The sequence below is a fragment of the Sinocyclocheilus rhinocerous genome, unplaced genomic scaffold, assembly GCF_001515625.1.
Source record: "Sinocyclocheilus rhinocerous isolate Xijiao unplaced genomic scaffold, SAMN03320098_v1.1 scaffold991, whole genome shotgun sequence".
NCBI lineage: Eukaryota > Metazoa > Chordata > Actinopteri > Cypriniformes > Cyprinidae > Sinocyclocheilus > Sinocyclocheilus rhinocerous.
The window spans coordinates 480,257-500,226 of record NW_015654505.1 but is presented as its reverse complement, the minus strand read 5'-3'; the positions used below and the strand labels follow the sequence as shown (position 1 = coordinate 500,226).

At 34.3% G+C, this 19,970-nt stretch overlaps 1 protein-coding gene across 1 annotated transcript in view; it reads right to left on the bottom strand.

Annotated features, from left to right (window-relative positions):
• Positions 1-14,667: 14,667 nt before the first annotated feature.
• Positions 14,668-19,970, bottom strand: part of dcc (DCC netrin 1 receptor) — a 199,002-nt gene continuing 193,699 nt past the window's right edge. The window contains 4 exon segments of the mRNA XM_016524048.1: positions 14,668-15,309; positions 17,342-17,351; positions 17,865-17,906; positions 19,245-19,332. Of these exon segments, the coding sequence (XP_016379534.1) occupies positions 15,220-15,309; positions 17,342-17,351; positions 17,865-17,906; positions 19,245-19,332 (230 nt within the window). The 3' untranslated portion in view covers positions 14,668-15,219.

The following is a 19,970-nucleotide window of genomic DNA, read 5'->3' as shown; positions in this document are numbered from 1 at the left end:
TGTGTGTGTTGTGGCACTTTTGCACACACACACACACACGCACACACACACACACAAAAGAACATCTGTATTATTATTTTGTTCTATTTTCCTTTGTCATGTTACGTAGATTGTTGCTTTAGAGAGCGAGAGACAGAGAGATAAAGTTTGGTTTTATTTATTTATTTATTTGTTTGTTTGTTTTTTGTTTGTTTTTTGTCCATCCGTCTTGACCAGGACTCACTGGGAGATTTTTTTTTTTTTTTTTTCTCTTCTTTTCCGCTTTCTTTTGCAGTTTATATCTTGCACTTCTTAATTTTTAATTTTGTTTTCTGGATTTTGAGTTTACGTTTCACCGTGTTTTTTACGTTTTACCTTTTTTTGCCCACCATGGAATAAAAAAAAAGATATGTGTGCGGCACCCGCTCCATGCATGGGCAGGGGTGAGCTAAGCCCACCCAAATGACAGTACACACGCACGCACGCACACACACACACACACACACACACACACACACTTCACATCCAGAGACACTGATTTCTAATGTGACAGAGCTAAAGAACTGCTCTGACAAAGCTAGAACTTTTAGTGTCTTTAATGTTGTAGATTTCTAAGGTTATTCCAGTTCTGCAGCATGATTCTGATGTTTTTCCATGAATGTGGCTTCTGCTCGTTCGAGAAGGACCTGGCTGCAACTGTAAAAGCTGTGCAGTTTCACAAGTCCTCACTATAACGCACAGAGAAAACAACATTAGCCTACATCTCGCAATGGCGAGAGAAATTAATTATGAAATATTCATTGGTGGTGGATGGAGTACTCAAACTCTGTAATACAGAAACACTAATAAAATATTACTCCAGTAAAAGAATGCGTGTGCAAGTTTTATTTAATTAATAATTTAATTGAAAAAATTATCTGAAGACCTGATCCTCCCACTGTGGATAATCAACCCAATTCATTTTTTAAATGTAGTGGGTTGTTCGTGTGTTAGCCTAAAGATCAGCTTAATTTAGCAAAACAATCATTTCAGGGACGAGTTACAGGCTAATGTTTTTTTTTCTTCTGTGCATTATACTGTAATGAAGGCTTTGTGAAACTGCACAGCGTTTTTAGCTTTTTAAACAACATGCTCTCTCCTAAACCAACTACCCACACATTTCCTATCATGTATGTCTATGAAAGACGCTCGAGCCAATCAGAGCAGGTGTGCAGAGCTGCAGCCAGGTGTACTTGGCTCAGTCTAACAGCACTGCATGGTTTTCTCCTGCGTCATCATTCGTGAACACTATGAAGATGCTGTGGTCCGTTTCTGTCGTACTGAACGTCAAAGCCTCTTTGTGTCAAACGGCTAATAAAATCTGAATCTGCAGCGGGAGGCTAATCATATTCAGATTCTTCATGGCACTACTTGTCCTCTAATTCAATTCATTAAGAAGATTTTCAGAGTATTTGAGCAGCGTTGAGCTGTTAGACAGCAGAAGAGAGCGTTTATTGAGTGTTAAATGTCTCTCCTGGAGCAAATAACATTCAGTGTGACCGATAGCTTCAGTTCTCGGCTGAAATTATGGTTCATTCATATTCTGATTCCTCTCAAGGATTTTATTGAAACACCTCATGGAGATTTTTTTTTCTTGCTGTTGTCATTTTGGCTGCTCGATGTTATGGGATGATGCTTTGAAACAATATGGGAAAATATCTTTATTTTACTATTATAGTTTTTATTACAATTTTGAATTAGTCTTTCAGTTAACCCTAGAAAATATGAGTGTGTGTGTGTGTTTTAAATGTAATTATAGCTAGAATACACCTAGAATTTAAATATTTAAAATGTATGGATAGTGTTGAAGGTTTTAAAGAGATTTGGATTTTTGATGGAAAATTATGTACTGTCATTGCAGAATGGTTGCCTTTTTCTGAAAAACGAAAGAATAATATATGTTTTTATTCTTTTAATATCTTTTGTATTTGTAATTATTTAAAAAAAAAAGTCAAAACTCTCTCTCGCTCTCTCTCTCTAAAAAAAACAACAACAGAATTTTCAGATATAAAATTAGAATTACAAGAAAAAAATCAGAATTTTCAAATATAAAATTATAACTGTGAGGAAAAAAGGCACGATCACCTTTTAAAAATTTTTTTTTTTTTTACCAATTTTACCTCAGAAATTGTTTTTAATATCTTTTGTATTTGTAATTATTTAAAAAAAAAAGTCAAAACTCTCTCTCTCTCTCTCTCTCTAAAAAAAACAACAACAGAATTTTCAGATATAAAATTAGAATTACAAGAAAAAAATCAGAATTTTCAAATATAAAATTATAACTGTGAGGAAAAAAGGCACGATCACCTTTTTAAAAATTTTTTTTTTTTTTTTACCAATTTTACCTCAGAAATTGTGATTAAATTTCACAAATAAATACAAAAGAAACAGCAAGCAACACATTGCATTAAACATGAAATTTAGAAGTAGAAAGGCTGAAATAGTATTTTTTATTGTTATAATTAACTAACTTATTAAAATGTATTAAATAAAGTACTTTATTTAAATAAAATAAAGTAAATTAAATAAACAGAAATAAAATAAAAACAAACTGAATTAAAATAAACTAAACCTTTAATATTTAAAACAAAACAAAAACGAATAAAAATAACAAAAGCATATAACAAAATGACTAAAAAATATAACTAAAATTAAAAGGAAAACTCGAAGTATAAAAATAAAAGCTAATTCAAAATATGAATAAAAACTATAATGGTCCATAAATAATACTAAAGTAACACCGCAATGTACTTGTCCTACTTTATTTATTATTATACAATATTACGCTGTAAACTTTTTTTTTTCAAAGTTGTAAATAAATTATTATTGGAGTATGTTTTACAAAAATGTATATACATTTATATTTTCTGACTAATCCACTGTTCTGTAGAGGAAGGTCAAAATGATCATGTTCAACGGAGATTTGAGAGTAAAAAAGACTTTAGAAAGATGGCAGCATTGTTATTCTTACACAGATATTGGTAGCTTTATTAATAAAATATTTTAACAATCTTTGTTGCATTATATGCCAATGGCGACAGTTCAAAAATGGGAAAAAGCACTTTTTGTGTTATTACCCTAAAATCTGCTTGTCTGTAAATCAAGAAGCATTAAAGATTAATTTTCTTTTAGACTCTTGTTCTTAACAGACTTTACATTTTGTATCTTGTTTTTCAGACATTCCTCTTTAAATGCAATAATCATGAGCTGCATTATTATCATTATTAGTGATCCACATTCGGTTTTCAAGATTCAAAACTTACTCGTGGAGCCGTATTGAGATCCCCATAACTCTGGAACCAAACCTTACAGAGCCTTAAAAATGGAGATACCTAAAGAAAAGTTTATTAAGAACCAATATCCACCAGCATGTTAAGATATATTTAATATTTCCTGAGTTGCAGACATGCAAACATTAGGAAAAAACACAAAAAGTGTTTCCCCCCCAACAGTCACATTGGCATATAATGCAACAGAGATTGATAAAGTCTACAGATTTCAATCTCTGTGAAAATAACACCATGATGCCGCTGTCTTTCTGAAGTCATTTTACTCCTCTGTAATCTGGTTCTGAATCCCAGGTGAAATCCATCCCCCAAATTTTGACCCTCTTCTACAAAATAGTGGATTACTCAGTAATACTCCGAAAAATGCTTTTTTTTTGTTTGCCAGAGAAATTGCAAAAACATTTCTGAGTTGATGTGCAACGACCCAATTGATATTTTCCAGAAATATTACAGATGAAATCCATTTTACATTCATTCTGACTCCTGCTTAAATGATCAAAACAAACAAACAACATGCTGAGAGTTCTGCACCTGCACTTCACCGCTCTTTACTGTTGACATGCTTTTCTTCAATGAAGCTTCACTTGCACTCAAACCCAGAATCTTCCTCTAGAGCTCCTGCTTGGAAAATGAGTAACCAGAAATATCTCTGCACATTTCAAACAGAATATTACATTTATGACTGCAGCTGATTACAGAAACAGAATCACACATGCTCTGCAAAGCTTGTTCATCAGGAAGAGTCTATTTCAGTTCAGCATGTAATGAAAGTGTGAGGTCAAATCAATGTCTTATTATCACAGTGGGCTTCAGCCTCCCGCTGAGAGCCTTTCCCGCGACCGGAGGTGAAGAAGCCATTAGTACTTGAGAAAAATGATCTATTTATATTTCACATCTACAGCGAGTCAAAAATAATCTCAACTGATTTTATGCAACTCCTACAGTTGATTAGCTGGACTTGTGAGCGCGTGTGAATAACGGATGGAGGTTCTTCAGGTCTATGAAGACGATTAGGAAATCTCCATCGCCTGATGAATTGCTTGGCTGCTGTGAATAGAGGGTTTGTGCTGTGATTTGGCATTAAACTGTGGTGTATTTTCACAGCGCTGCGACGGACTCATTAGTTACAGGTTAGAGATTAATGATCTCCATCCACCTCCTCTGCATTCAGCAGAACCTCATCTATTTGTGATTAAACACATCATGCCTTAAAAAAACGGAATATTCTGAGATTAAATCAGCCACGAGCACACATTAGATGAGTTCGGAATATAAAAAAATTTAAAATAAAAATAAAACGGTTTTCAGAAATTGCTACTTTTATTCATCAAGGACGCCTTAAATTCATAAAAAGTGACAGTAAAGACATTTATAATGTTACAAAAGATTTCTATTTCAAATAAATGCTGTTCTTTTGAACTTTCTGTTCATCTGTGAATCCTGAAAAATAAAATTGATCAGTTTCCACAAAAATATTGTGCAGCACGACATAATAATCAGAAATGTTTCTTGAGCAGCAAATCAGCATATTAGAATGATTTCTGAAGATCATGTGACACTGAAGACTGGAGTAATGATGCTGAAAATACAGCTGCACATCACAGAAATACATTACAGTTTAACAGATATTCACACAGAAAATGGTTATTTAAAAAAAAAAATATTTCACTATTTTTACTGTACTTTTTGATCAAATAAATGCAACTTTGGTGAGCAGATGAGAGCAATATTATTATTATTATCTTATGTAAAAATTTTAGATTTTCATTCCAATTAAATAAGTCAAGAAAAAGATGTTAAAATGTTGAACAAGAGAAGGAGCCTCCTATAAAAATATTAGATTAAAAACTTAAACTTCAGCTAGTTGCCAAAGCAAAATGTTTAATTTTCATTTAGTTTAAGCTCTAAAATTACTAACTGGAAATAGGTTAAAAAAAGGACCTAAACTAAAATAATAATATATTAAACCTAAATAGTACTATTTTGAGACAAAAGTAATACAATTTATGAAAAGCACAACAAAATTACTAAAAATGTAACAAATTTAATTTAGTTAGTAAAATAAGAGCTAATTCAAAATATTAATAAAAACTATAATAGCACATGCATAATACAAAAACAAATAAAATACTGTCTGAATTAATTCATTACTTTCACATTAAAAAACCCCTACTGACCCCAAATTGAAATGTTTTATATTCTACTCAAGCCCATTATGTTTAGCCATCTTTAATCCAGTCTTTGGGCCAGTGATCTCAGAAATCAGATAAGAAATTAAAAGGCAATATTATTATTATCTTGTGTAAAAAGTAAGACGTTCAGATGTTAAAATGTTAAATGAGAAAAAGCCTTTCATAATGCAATATGCTGAACTTGATCCTCTACTTTCAGAGTGACGAATGAACCAGAACCAGACAATTTATAACACTTCATTCTTGTTTAATCAGAACGACAAGAGATGTCTGATTATAAAATGATTGCCTTTTTCTGCTATAATGGCTGGATGCCACTCACTGAATTACAGAAACTGATGAGGATCACGTGAATGTTTCAATGTTTGAATCATTTGTTTTGAATCACATATTAATTTTTTTTTAAAGAAATAATACTTCATGTATGTTGTTGCATTAGTGTGAAAGCACACACTAAAGCAGGTGATGCAGCTGTTAAATAAAATATTGTTATTATTATTCAGGTATCCTGATCTAAACATGTCTTTAACTTACTACTAGTTCAGCAAGAGACTGTTGCTCCGTCATGACAGCAGTCGAGCTGAAAGAGGAAAAGAGGAAACTGCATGTGATCTGACACATTTCAGCATTTCATTGCAATCCACTGAGTGTGTGTGTGTGTGTGTTTGAGGATCTCCTGCTGGTTTCAATGGGCTCTGGCAGATTAAAGCCTCCCGCTGCTCCACCAGCAGACCGTATTTCCACCACTGCGTCTCCATATGTAGGTCAACAGCCCATCAACATACAGTCTATCAGCACAGCTTCTGCTCGGGTAAACAGGGTTACCCTCTACTGTAGGAACATCAGAACTGTGAAGCGGCCGCAGGACTGAGTCACGCACATCTTCTATTTAGGAAAGGAAAGGTCATGATGTTTGGCCAAGTATGGTGTCCCATACTTGGAATTTGTGCTCTGTAACACATACAAGTGCACACACACAGCAGTGAGTAGTGAACACACACACACACTCATGCAGCAGCAGAGAGCAGAGAACACACACACACACACACGCGCGCACACACACACACACACACGCACGCGCACGCACACGCACACACACACACACACACACACACACACACACACACACACACACACAGACACACACACCATAGCAATGGCCTAGCGATATTGTGTTTATGCAACAGTTCTACAGCACAAGTGTGTAAACAAATAAGAAACAATACTGTGTGTCTTAAAAAACCCTTTTGTGCAGAACTGCTTCCTTCCGCAATGGATTCAAATCTCAGTTTGAGTTTAACAGCTGAGCCCAAACCTCCTTTACTAATTTGAAAACATTACTGTAGAACTAGTAACAAAGGAACGTTAAATTGCTTCATTGAAAACTTATTGTATTACTGTATTAAAAGCAGTGTATTATGTGGAGTAGAGTATTATGAGAGAGAGATGGACTGAGTGAGTGTGATTACCTGCATCTGATACAGCATTCATTCTTCAGATCAATCTCATATTCACAATAAAACATTTGTTTGAATGTCCACTATCCTCAAGCGATATCTTTGTCATACTATCCTTTCATCTATCTATCTATCTATCTATCTATCTATCTATCTATCTAATCTTTGTTTATAAAAAAAAAAAACTCCAAAAGACTAAAATTTTAATGAAAATTTGAAATGTTGCATTGTCTGAAATAAAAGAATTTTGTGTTCAAAAATTGCTACAAATAAAACTTAAATATAATCTTAGGTTAAATAGAAATATTCAAAACATGAAAAAGTATTTTAAAATCCAAAATAACTGAAATTTAAATGAAAATTAGAAATGCTACCTTGGCAACTAACTGAAATAAGTTTAAGTACTAAAATTACAACAACTAAAATGGAAATAGACATACATTTAAGTTAAATAGAAATATAAAAACCAAATGAAAACTAAAAAAATAAAAGGGCTATCAAACTTTTACTAAATTCTATAATAGTAAATTAATAATGCTGATTGACCACATAAAAATAGCACTGGCACAAACATCCCCCAGATTTTCTTCTGAAGATATACACATTTCTTTCATTCATTTACATTCAGCACATTCATTTCAATGAGAGTTCTGTTATCCCAGAATTGTTTTTAATCAGTTGGGTTTTTCAATCATTTGTTCTTGCGTCTCTGCGCTGCTGATATGGTGAGAGCGGCTCCTCAGTGGCTGTCACAGGTATTCTTGTGAATCACAGGAGATTCACAGCTGATTCTGTCTTCATTATGGATGCAGGAGCAGCAGCGCTTTGTTCAGGTGCGACACACACACACACACACACACACCTGCCACACAAACAGACAAACACAGCTGTAAGCAGCTTATGGGCTGTGCAGCGCTGCGCCTTTTGTTGGCAGTAAATTAGCAGAGCTGTCAGTTAAGCATGAGAGACTGACAAAGATTCACTTTCAGCTGAGAGGATCAGAAAACAGCTGCATCCCGAAGCCCAGCGAAGAAAGAGATGCTCTGCTCTTAGAAGAAACCTTCATGCAATCATGAGACTGAGATCTTAAACAGGGTTTTAGCTTTTCTTACAGCAGTGCTGTTCAGATCATTGCTTGAGTGGAAACTGATATATGGAAGCAAGCATGTCAAATAAATGTTTTCAGTGTGAAAGTGTTGTAATGAAACTTCACAGACCTGATTCACCATCAGATTCTGGGTCAGATTCATCACGAACCTTCGTGCATTTCAGAACTTCAAGAGGAACTTCAACTGATGCAACAGAGGAAACACATCATTATTCAAGTCAACAGAGATGCTGATTTTAAATATAAATGTGTCAAAACCAAAAACTACTTAAATCTAATTAAAATGCATGCTACAATTACTAAAAAATAAATTAAAATTAGTAGTAGAATTATTCCAATCAAAATGTAATAAATATTCATTAATGCATATTAATAAGTTTTAAGTGAAGTAGTAAAATTGCTACACATAAAAATTAAATCAATGCAAATTAAAGCTAAATATAAATATAAACCAAATGACTTTTAAAAAAAAATAAAAATTAGAATTGTTGCCATGTCAACTAACTGAAAACAATTTCAAGTTTTCTAAATTGTTTAAATACGCAAATGAGAAATTCTCTAATTAAATATGCACTCATTTGCATATATTTCCAATAATTTATATTCATATTTGCAACAAGTCTGAACATTAGATAAAGCCAGGTTTGATTTTGTTGTCATATTTGAGTTAAAGGTTTTTCCAGAGGGGATTCTGGATTTCTCTTTTCATCACTCAATCAGAAAATAATCAGAAAATACTGTCAGACAGAAAACAAACACATTTTCACCATGTTTTTAGGAGAAAACTGTTGTTTAAATCAGTGTAAATGAAATATGAACAAACCTTCATAATATAGAGAGGAATAAAACTGTAATGATTGGTGTATGTAAGAGAAAAAAACTAAACATATTGTTTCGAATTGAAATCTATAGATGCAGATAAAGTGCAATAAAATGAACACTTTAATATGTATTTTGGATGCTTTCTTTCCACTGGTCTGAAAGAAGACATGTTATGGAAGTACAATAGACCCAAATCTCAAAGGTTTCACCCGCAGTGTCAATATCCGTATATCATATCTCGCTCACCTGGCTGTGGAGCAGAGCCGTCGTGTTCCTGAGGGATAGGCATCTGATGGTCACAGTGTTTTACACCGGTAAGTCTTCTCCTGTCATGTGAAGCATCTGTTGAAGCATATGTCACACACGGCCTCCATTAATCACAAGCATTTACAGGACATCTGCTGTGTGCTGCGAGCGCTGCGGGTTATTCTGGAGCTGACACAGGACCCTCAGTGCAGTATTATTAGAAACATGTTTGATGCGTCCAGATTCACACATTTATTGCACTGACAGATCCACTGACTGTACATGAGACTGTGATCATTGCCCATGGTTTGCTGGATTCACTTCAGTTCTCAGCGCTTTGATACGGGAACACACTAAATCAACCCGGACACCTTTAGCAGACAAACTCAATGCATTAAAAAACCTTCATATTAAGCACTTCAGAGCAACTCTCATCAACATACACAGTCAAAGGCTGTTCTTCAGTTTTACATGGAAATAAAGACTCAAGGAGCTGCTTTCCATTTAGTCTCACAGACAATCTTATTCTGAACTAATTAACTAACTACAGATAATAACTAATTAACTGACGATAGATAGATAGATATATACTGTATATATATAGATAGATGGATAGATAGATAGATAGATAGATAGATAGATGGGACTAACCTACTAACTAACTAACTAACTAACTAACCAACTATAATGAGGGTAGATAGAACTAACCTACTAACTAACGACAGATAGATAGGACTAACTAATTAACTAACTAACTAACGATAGATAGACAGACAGACAGACAGACAGACAGACAGACAGACAGACAGACAGACAGACAGACAGACAGACAGACAGACAGACAGACAGACAGACAGACAGACAGACAGACAGACAGACAGACAGATAGATAGATAGATAGGACTAACCTACTAACTAACGATAGATAGGTAGATAGAACTAATGGCAGATAGATAGGACTAACCTACTAACTAACTAACTAACTAACTAACGATAGATGGATAGATAGAGAGATAGATGGGACTAACCTACTAACTAACTAACTAACTAACGATAGATAGACAGATAGATAGATAGGACTAACCTACTAACTAACGATAGATAGGTAGATAGAACTAACGACAGATAGATAGGACTAACCTACTAACTAACTAACTAACCATAGATGGATAGATAGAGAGATAAATAGATAGAACTAATGATAGATGGCTAGCTAGCTAGCTAGCTAGATGATAGATAAATGGATAGATAGATAGATAGATAGATGGGACTAACCTACTAACTAACTAACTAACGATAGATATATAGAACTGAGATACTAACTAACTAATGATAGATAGATAGATAGATAGATAGATAGATAGATAGATAGATAGATAGATAGATAGATAGATAGATAGATGGGACTAACCTACTAACTAACTAACTAACTAACGATAGATATATAGAACTGAGATACTAACTAACTAATGATAGATAGATAGATAGGACTAACCTACTAACTAACTAACTAACTAACCAACTATAATGAGGGTAGATAGAACTAACCTACTAACTAACGACAGATAGGACTAACTAACTAACTAACTAACTAACGATAGACAGACAGACAGATAGATAGATAGATAGATAGATAGGACTAACCTACTAACGATAGATAGGTAGATAGAACTAATGGCAGATAGATAGGACTAACCTACTAACTAACTAACTAACTAACGATAGATGGATAGATAGAGAGATAAATAGATAGAACTAATGATAGATGGCTAGCTAGCTAGCTAGATAGATGATAGATAGATAAATGGATAGATATATAGATAGATGGGACTAACCTACTAACTAACTAACTAACAATAGATAGATAGATAGATAGATAGATAGCTCACTAACATCTCCATCATATCAGTTTATTAATCTGCACACAACTATCTGTGTGGTCAATCAGGTTGTGCTTAAACCCTTCAGGACTTTTTGAGAGGAGATGTAAAAGGCTTTTCTGCAGCGGTTACCCAATCACACTATTGCAATCCTGCAAACAGAATCGAACACAGACACGGTTTATTATCAAAGGCTTTATTTATCAAACAAAAAGAATGCACCATTCAAATAACATTTCTATATAAAAAGGAACATTGGACTGTGCTACAGTGCATTACAAAACCAGTAATCGTATACAACGTCATGGGTAGAAACAGCCGGAGGGTTCGACTCGGCAGCGGCTGGAAAACCGCATTTCAGATCTCAATCACTACACTAATTTGGTTAACGACGCTAACATTGGACAATTTAAGGATGAAGTAAAATACACATAAGAATGATTCCTCCTCTCGCGAGCAGAGAACGTCTAACAAGCCTGCTCATGTTCCTCAACGCTGCCTTCTGATTCTATCATTAACACGACTAATTAGTCACTGCATGAAGGTGATTCTGAGACACACCAATGATCAGCTGATCAGGGATCAATCCCATCAGCCCCGGCACTGCTGAATTACAGGAAGAGTTCTCTGGAAAATGAATGCTGTTCAACCCCGTACCACACAAACGATGCCAACGCTGCTCAGTTCTACACAGTTAAAGGTACAAACGCTGTCAATGAAAAACTAATTCATATGACGCTTGTATTGTATTCATCAGGAAATGAACTATGTCATTTAAAAAAAATAAAAAATAAAAAGTTAACTTGTGACTTTATTTTACAATTCAGACTATTTTCTTGCAATTCTGAGATGCAAACTCTGAATTCTAAGAAAAACAGTCAGAATTACGAAATATAAACCTGCAATTATGAGAAAAAAGTCAGAATATATAAAGTTCACATCTCACAATTCTGACTTTTTTCCTCAGGATTGCAAGATATAGACTTAGAATTGCGAGATATTATGTCAAACTTTAGATATTAAGTCAGAATTGGTTAGAATTCAGAATTCTGACGCAATTATGAGAGGAAAAAAGTCACAATAGTAAGATATTAACTTAAAATTGTGAGAAATTAACTCGTAATTCTGAGAAATAAAGTCAGAATAGCAAGATATACAAACTCAGAATTTTTACTTTTTTATTGCAATTCTTTTATATCTCTTTATAATTCTGTTTTTTTTTCCTGCCATGTAATGTTAAAAAAGTTAATTGTAACTTTGGTAATACTTTCTATGAAGCCCATATTTATAATACATTATAAGGGTATTCTTAAGGCATTATAATGAATGCATAATGCATGATAAAAAAAAACCTTATAATATGTTATATCATCTTATGAATATTCATAAGAACAGTTTTAATGTATTATAATATTTAGTTATTTGTGGTTATAGCTTTTAAGAGTATGATGATTTATAACACAGTGAACATTAAGTTACAACAGATTATATTTCTCATAGTTATAATGTATTATAAGTCTCATATCTTGCCATCTTTGTTATGCTACTTTAGCATCAAAGACTAATTATAAGTATTGTAATAATAATAATAATATTTTTTTTCTCAAACAGCCATACGATCAGGTATCAGATCAGATGAATGTGTAATGTGTGAACACAAGTAATATGGTGTTCATTGTGTGTTATAAATAATCATAATCTTAAAAGTTATAACCACAACTGCGTAAGCATTATAATGTATTATAATTGTTGTTATGATTATTTATAAGATGATATAACATATTATAAGATGCATTATGCATTCATTATAATGCCTTAGGAATACAATTATAATGTATTATAAATAAGGGCTTCATAGAAAGTGTTACTGTTACTTTTTACGTCACACTTCTGACCTTTCCCCCAAAACTTTTTTGTCAATTCAGACTTTTTCTTTTTTTTTCTCACAATTTTTAGTTTTTATCTTGCACTTCTGAAAACAAGCAAGAAAAAAGTCGGAATTTTGAGATATTACAAAAATCGTAACAATTACGATTTCAGATGTAGAAAAGAGCTGCGAGAGGATTCTCTGTTTGTTTTTGAAATGAATGACATTATTTTCAGGTGAACTTTTCCTTTAACGCAGGATCTGTGAATCTTCACTGTGAGAAAGATGAACAGACTGTGAGGGAATGAGAGCGACTGCACATCCACACAAACTCCATGCTTCAGACGGAACATTATGGGAGAATCCAAACGTCAGGAATGTTGTCGATCACATTTAACGTGACACACAGAAAACGTCAGACAACCGAAGGTGTGTTATGATACTGAAGCAAAATATCTTCCTTCAAACACAGTGAAAATCCGTCCCAGAATTCCTCCTCCTTTATTCTCCTAATGGGCTAAATAAAAGCTCTAGAATTAATCACATCGTCTTCATAAATTACTGTGAAAGGAACAATCTAAATCATATATTAAATATATCGTAGAAACCCAGCGCCACAGCGATCAGTCCATCAGTCGCTCGCTGCGTCTGTACAGTAAAAACAGCGTGCCGCTCCAGGATCTGTACGGTACCAGAAAAATATCAAATATAGGGACGCATTTCATCCTCCATTCATCATCCATCTTTTGTCTCGCAGCACAGCAAATTAATAAAGTGACCAAAAAGTGAACAAAAATATATATAGGCACATAAAACGTCTTCCTGACATAAAAAAAGAGATGAACGGAAAAGCTGATGGTGTGAGACGCGTGAAATGTCTCAAAGCGGTCACATTAACATTATTTGACAAATTAATTCACTCTTCTGCCATGTTTGTTCTCCTTTTTTTACCCTCCGCCGACTGACTGATCACGGTCACAGCAAAACCAAGCCAAGACCAAAAAAACATGCTCTTCTTCAGTGTTTTTGACTTGCTTTCCAGTACAGATATATCAACTTTCCAAAATAAAAAAAGGAAAAAAAATTCTGGCCAAAATATATTTTGTAAACAATAAAGAAAATATTGAAAATATATTTATATTCAACCTTCATATACCAAATATATATTTCAGAATGTATTTCAGGGGCAAGAAGATACATTTAGAATCTTACAGTAGCTATATTTTTTGATCAAATGTTCACATGTGTTATAGACAACAAATCATTTTAAGTGTGAAATGTGAATGCATTTTCTATGATTGAAAATATATGAAGGGCCAAACTAATTTTTATGCTTTTAAAAAATATATTTAAAATATATTTTCAAAAATACACCAAAAAATCTATTTACATACAGTAAATATATTTTAAAACACATTTTTAGCAAATATACTTTTTGGCCTATTTTTGTATATTTTAAAATATACTGAAAAATGTTCTTTTTTTTTTTTGGTGCATGGGACATTTACTGAAGAAACAAAAGTCTAATTTTCTAAAAAAAAAAAAAAAAAAATGCTTAAAACAAGAAAAAATATCTGCCGACGGGTTCAGAAAAATAAACACGTTTTTTCCCCCTTTTTTTCAAGTTTTAAGAGTAAACTTACTTCATTTTTATACCTTTATCAGAAAAGAAGACTTGATATCTGATGCCATTTGGCTTCTCAAGAAAATGCATCTTGATTTAAGAACATTTAGATATTGTTACCGGAAAACAAGGCAAAAATACTGAGGAAGAAAATCATTTTTGGCAGCACAAGTGGTTCATTTATCCCTGGATGGAGATGAAATGCATAAAGTGAACTCAAGAGCACACTGCAGGGGTTTACAGTTCCTCTACGGTCAAATAATAAACCAATATGAGATTCACAAAGAGACACAGCAAACAATCAACAACAAAAATCAGTGCTGCGTGAGCAAAATGATCCGATCTTCTCGGCTTCATCCGACCGCTTTCTAGTGTGAACATACAGTTCCCCAGTGAAGTGTATTCAAGGGATTTTGGCAGCAATAGATTGCCAAGATGTCAGTGAAAATGTGTATTTTGCCAACTCGGTCGTGTTTGAGATGAATCGCTAATAATCCCATGGGAAAGGTTTCCGTCAGTAGATGAAGCTCAGGAATCCTCACAGTCTTCCTCCTGATGGATCTGCGTTCAGATCGTACGTAAACCAGTATAAAATCTCAGACAGTGTTAGAAAAGAGACGCTTCTTCTCCATCGCGGAGATTCGGTTCGGAGTCATTTTCCCTTTATAATCCCGTTTGAGGGCTTCAGGTGAGTCAGAGAGAGTCCTCTGCGTCTGCGTTAAAAAGCCGAACCCGTGATGGCATTGAGCTGCTTCATCAGACCTTCCAGACTGGCCATCTGCTCGCTCAGATCGTCCTGCTCGTACACCTGCGGAGCACAAGAGCAGAAGAAACTTTAACCTGGTTTGGGAAAGGTCACTGTGATATTGAGAGGATCCATGCAAACAGTTAGTGAGGCTATTGCATGCATATCCCAGCGCTGTTCCTGATGTTTTGAGCTCCATCTATAACATCAGACATCCGTGTGAAAACACTCAAGCATCAGTCGAAGTGCTGTTAGCTGATCTATCGTCACGAGTCCAGAAACACTCGTCAGGAAGAGAATGGTTGCTTTAAACGCTCTGACAGACCAATATCTGATTTTACACACATGCAACACTCACGTGGAACTACAGACTGAAGAGCACCAGTTCTCATTTCTACTGTAGTTGTGCACAATTCATCATTTATTCATCTGAGGACATTCAAAATATATGAGGATGTGATATTTTATAATCCATATCCTGTCCTTATATTTACTGATGCTTGAGATATTTTGATATCATTAATATACTGTTATAGTTTTTATTTTTATATTTAATTTTATTTTAATTTTAGATAGTTTTAGTAATTTTGTTGTGTGTTAGCACCAGTTCTCATTTCTACTGTAGTTGTGCACAATTCATCATTTATTCATCTGAGGACATTCAAAATATATGAGGATGTGATATTTTATAATCCATATCCTGTCCTTATATTTACTGATGCTTGAGATATTTTGATATCATTAATATACTGTTATATTTTTTATTTTTATATTTAATTTTATTTTCATTTTAGATAGTTTTAGTAATTTTGTTGTGTGTTTTTCGTTTGTATTATATTATTATTATTAAAAAATGTCTATATATACATACATACACACACACGCACTCACACACACACTCACTCACGCACACGCACACACACACACTCACGCGCGCACGCACTCTCTCACACACACACACACTCTCTCTCTCACACACACACACACACACACACACACTCACACTCACACTCACACTCACACACACGCGCGTGCACGCACGCACTCGCGCACTCTCTCACACACACACACACACACATATATATATAAAACCTAATTAAAATTACAAAAACACAACATTTCTAAAACTTTAAAATTAAACTCAAAACTACCATGAACATGCAAATGTCTAAGATTATGGAAATATTAACTTCAAATTATTTTTTATTTAAAATTCTGAATTCAATTATTCAATAATTTAGTTCAAAAGCCTTTGGTTTGGCTGATAACAAAGTCTGTGAATCCCTGCTTTAATAAAATCAGGAAATGCATTTGTAATGTGTCAATCGTGTAACTGTCTCTTGCATAAATATATCTACCGCGGTATTACCGGTAAACTCTCTCACTCGGGCTGCGCTGAAGTGTCCGATCACTGTCAGTTTGTTTATCTGCTTCATCTCTGACGAGTAAAGGCCATTCCAATTACACAGATCCGTGTTGGATGGACAGAGTCTCCTGACCTTTCCATCTCTCGCTCATAAACTAGAAAAGCGAGTCGTCTGAGGCCAAATCAAACCCCGAGTACAAACTTCCCACGTTCTCTTGTTATTGTGACATCAATAGTTGAACACTGTCTGCGCTCTCATCTGCAAATCTTCACAAAATATTAATAACTACACCCGATAAAGCAGAGGAAAAACCAGGATAGGTTTTTGAATCACAGAAGCATCAATCATTCTTTTTTTAGAGAACGAAAACGAGCCAAATTGTTGCTTGAGGTTTTATGGAAATAATTCTCATCAGTTATTAAGCGTTCAGCTTACGGCCGAGATTTAAAGCGACTCCCCGCCGAGTCCAAAGTGCTCTGAGAGACTGAAGCGAGTGTTTGATGAGGAGATCTGGATTGGTGTGTGTGTGTGTGTGAGTGTGTGTGTGTGTGAACTAATCCAGCATTAAGACGCTTCTAACTAAAATACATTGAGTCCATAATCCATAATAACTCTTCCTCCAGTGAAAAAGTGTTCTGGTCTGAATCAGGAGAGAAATCTGCACAGATCAAGCAGCGTTTAAACAGCTCTAAACACATATGTGGCTGGATTTTGATGTGAGAGACAACAGCAGATGCACTTTTTCTCCGGAGGAAGCCATTTCTCCAAATCTGATGAAGAAACAAACTCATCCTAATCTTGGATGACCTGAGGCTGAGAACATTTACAGCACATTCTCATTTTTTTGAGTGAACTACTCCTTTATATGCCAATGCGACTTATGTGTGTTTTTTGTTCTCTCTCAACAATGCAATTTCCACTTTGTGCAACTATCAAGAAAACAAGGTAGTTACAAATTATTTTCATTATTTTCAGCACCAGGAACAGCCTGATCCCGCCGACCCTCAATGCCACAAAATCAAGTGGAAAAATGAATGTAGTTAAAGGAGTCAAATCCAGATCTCCATCCAGAGCTGCACTGGCAGACCTGAGGAACTTCGGTGTAGTGTACTTATGAGAGAGAGAGAGAGAGAGAGAGAGGGAGGAAGACGAGAGAGAGACACAGACTGACAGAGAGAGAGAGAGAGAGAGAGAGAGAGAGAGAGAGAGAGAGAGAGACGGGACAGATGGATGGGCTGATTGCATCCCTGCTCATCCGTGAGTTTTCTCTCTAAAGATGTGGGAACCGACGGACTGTGATGATGGATGCCGATAACAAGCTTCCAGAATCTCTTACATTCCTCCACCTTAATGAGAGACCTGCGCTCAGCATTAGCAGTGCAATTTAACTGCAGAAATTGGTGGCACCTGCTCCAGGAACGGACGCTTTGAGTCAGAAAACCCCAAAAGCTCTTCTGCTTTATCAGTGGCAGTGATTAGAGAGCAGAATTATTGTTGACTGTTAATGTAGAACTCATCTAAGCTCCTTAAGCATCCTTAATTTGCAATGCTGAAGTAAGACTTCTGATGCATTAACCCTTGTACATCAATTAAAAAAGTTACACAGAGGTCCTTAGAAAACAAAAGTGACAATAAATGGTCATAAAAATATTATATATTATTATATTTTTCATTTTCACTCACATTGATCTTTTTTACCAATATCAATCATAATCATAACTACCAAAAATTAATCAATTTTCACAATTTTAAGCCTTTAAAGCCTTTAGTTTGTTTACATAATAAGTATGAAAAAATATGCTATTTTCCATATACTAAATGCTAATCAGGTTTTTTATTTTTATTTATTTTTTTGGATAATTACAGTCAATGGATTATTAAGTCAATGATTAGAAACAATATTAATCATTTTTGTCTTGAGGGTCCTGAGTTTAACAATTTTTTAGTGTAAAATAGATTGTGATTGTGAAAGGAAATGAGGGTGAAATTTTAAAATTCCAATAAAAATACACATTTTGACAATTTATGCCGTTTGCATTATTATAGTTAAACTAAAACCACAAAAAACAGTTTTGTTACTTGAAATAAAATAAATGTTTAAAAAAACAAAACAAAAAAAACGTTAAACATTTTATTTCGGCTAGTTTCATTTCTTATTTTCATTTAGTTTAACAATGTACTAAAATATAGCAAACTAAATAAAAAATTAAGAAACACTATATAGACAAATTTAAAACAACAAAAACTAATAATAATGACAAAAACACAAAACAAAATGAGTAAAAACTTTAACTAAAATTAACATGAAAACAAAAAATATAAAAATAAAATGAAATTCAAAACATTAACAAAAACTATAGTAGTATCTCATTGATACTAAAATAACACTGGTTTGCATTAACACAGCCAAATAATAATAATAATAATAACTAGATAAAAAAGTTTGTCAAGACAAACTTTAGGTTGGCTTGAGAAAGCCTAGCCTGAAAGTTTAAAGCAGTAGTAAAAGCCTGAAGTTTGAAAATTTAGATTAGATAGATGTTGATAACCTGTTTCTAGCATGATTAGCAGGTTTTTAGCATGATTGGCCTGTCACTAGCATATTGCTGGCATGATTAGCATGTTGCTAGCATGTCGCTAGCATGTTTCTTCGGAGAGCGGGCCTTCCCAGCCTGACCCAGCGAGGCCGTCTTCACCTGCGGTTTGGGTAAACTCCCACCTGTGAGCAGAGAAACACACAGAAAACATCAACACACGACTCATCATAGCCATTAAAGACACAGTGCACCCAAAAACGCACATTCTGACATCACTCATCCTCAAACCTCCACGAGTTTCTTTCTTCAGAAGGAGATATTTTGAAGAACCAAACAGTTGATGGTCTCCACTGACTTCCATAGTATGGAAAAAAAACACTATGTAAGTGGATGGCTACCCTCAACTGTTTGGTTTCCAACATTCTTCCAAATATCTTCTTTTTGTGCTCAACAGAAGAAAGAAATTCATACAGGTTTGAAACAACTTGAGTAAATTATCTTTTTAAGACAACTAACTGAAATGATATTATTACAACATTTTCCGGAGTATAAGTTGCTTTTTCATCATCTATAACATGCTGTGAGTTATAATTCAAAGCGACTTGTATAATGCAATTAAAATCAAGCATGCAAAGCTTTTGGAAGTTTACTTGTGCGTTTCCCCGAGTTTTCCTTTAAATAAAATAGTTTTAGGCTTGCCGTTTATAAAGCACATTGTTTATAATGAATCCTGTGAGTGAATGAGATCAGGATGAGTTTGTTTCTTCATCAGGTTTGTAGAAATGTAGCATTGCATCAGTGTCTCAGCAATGGATGCTCT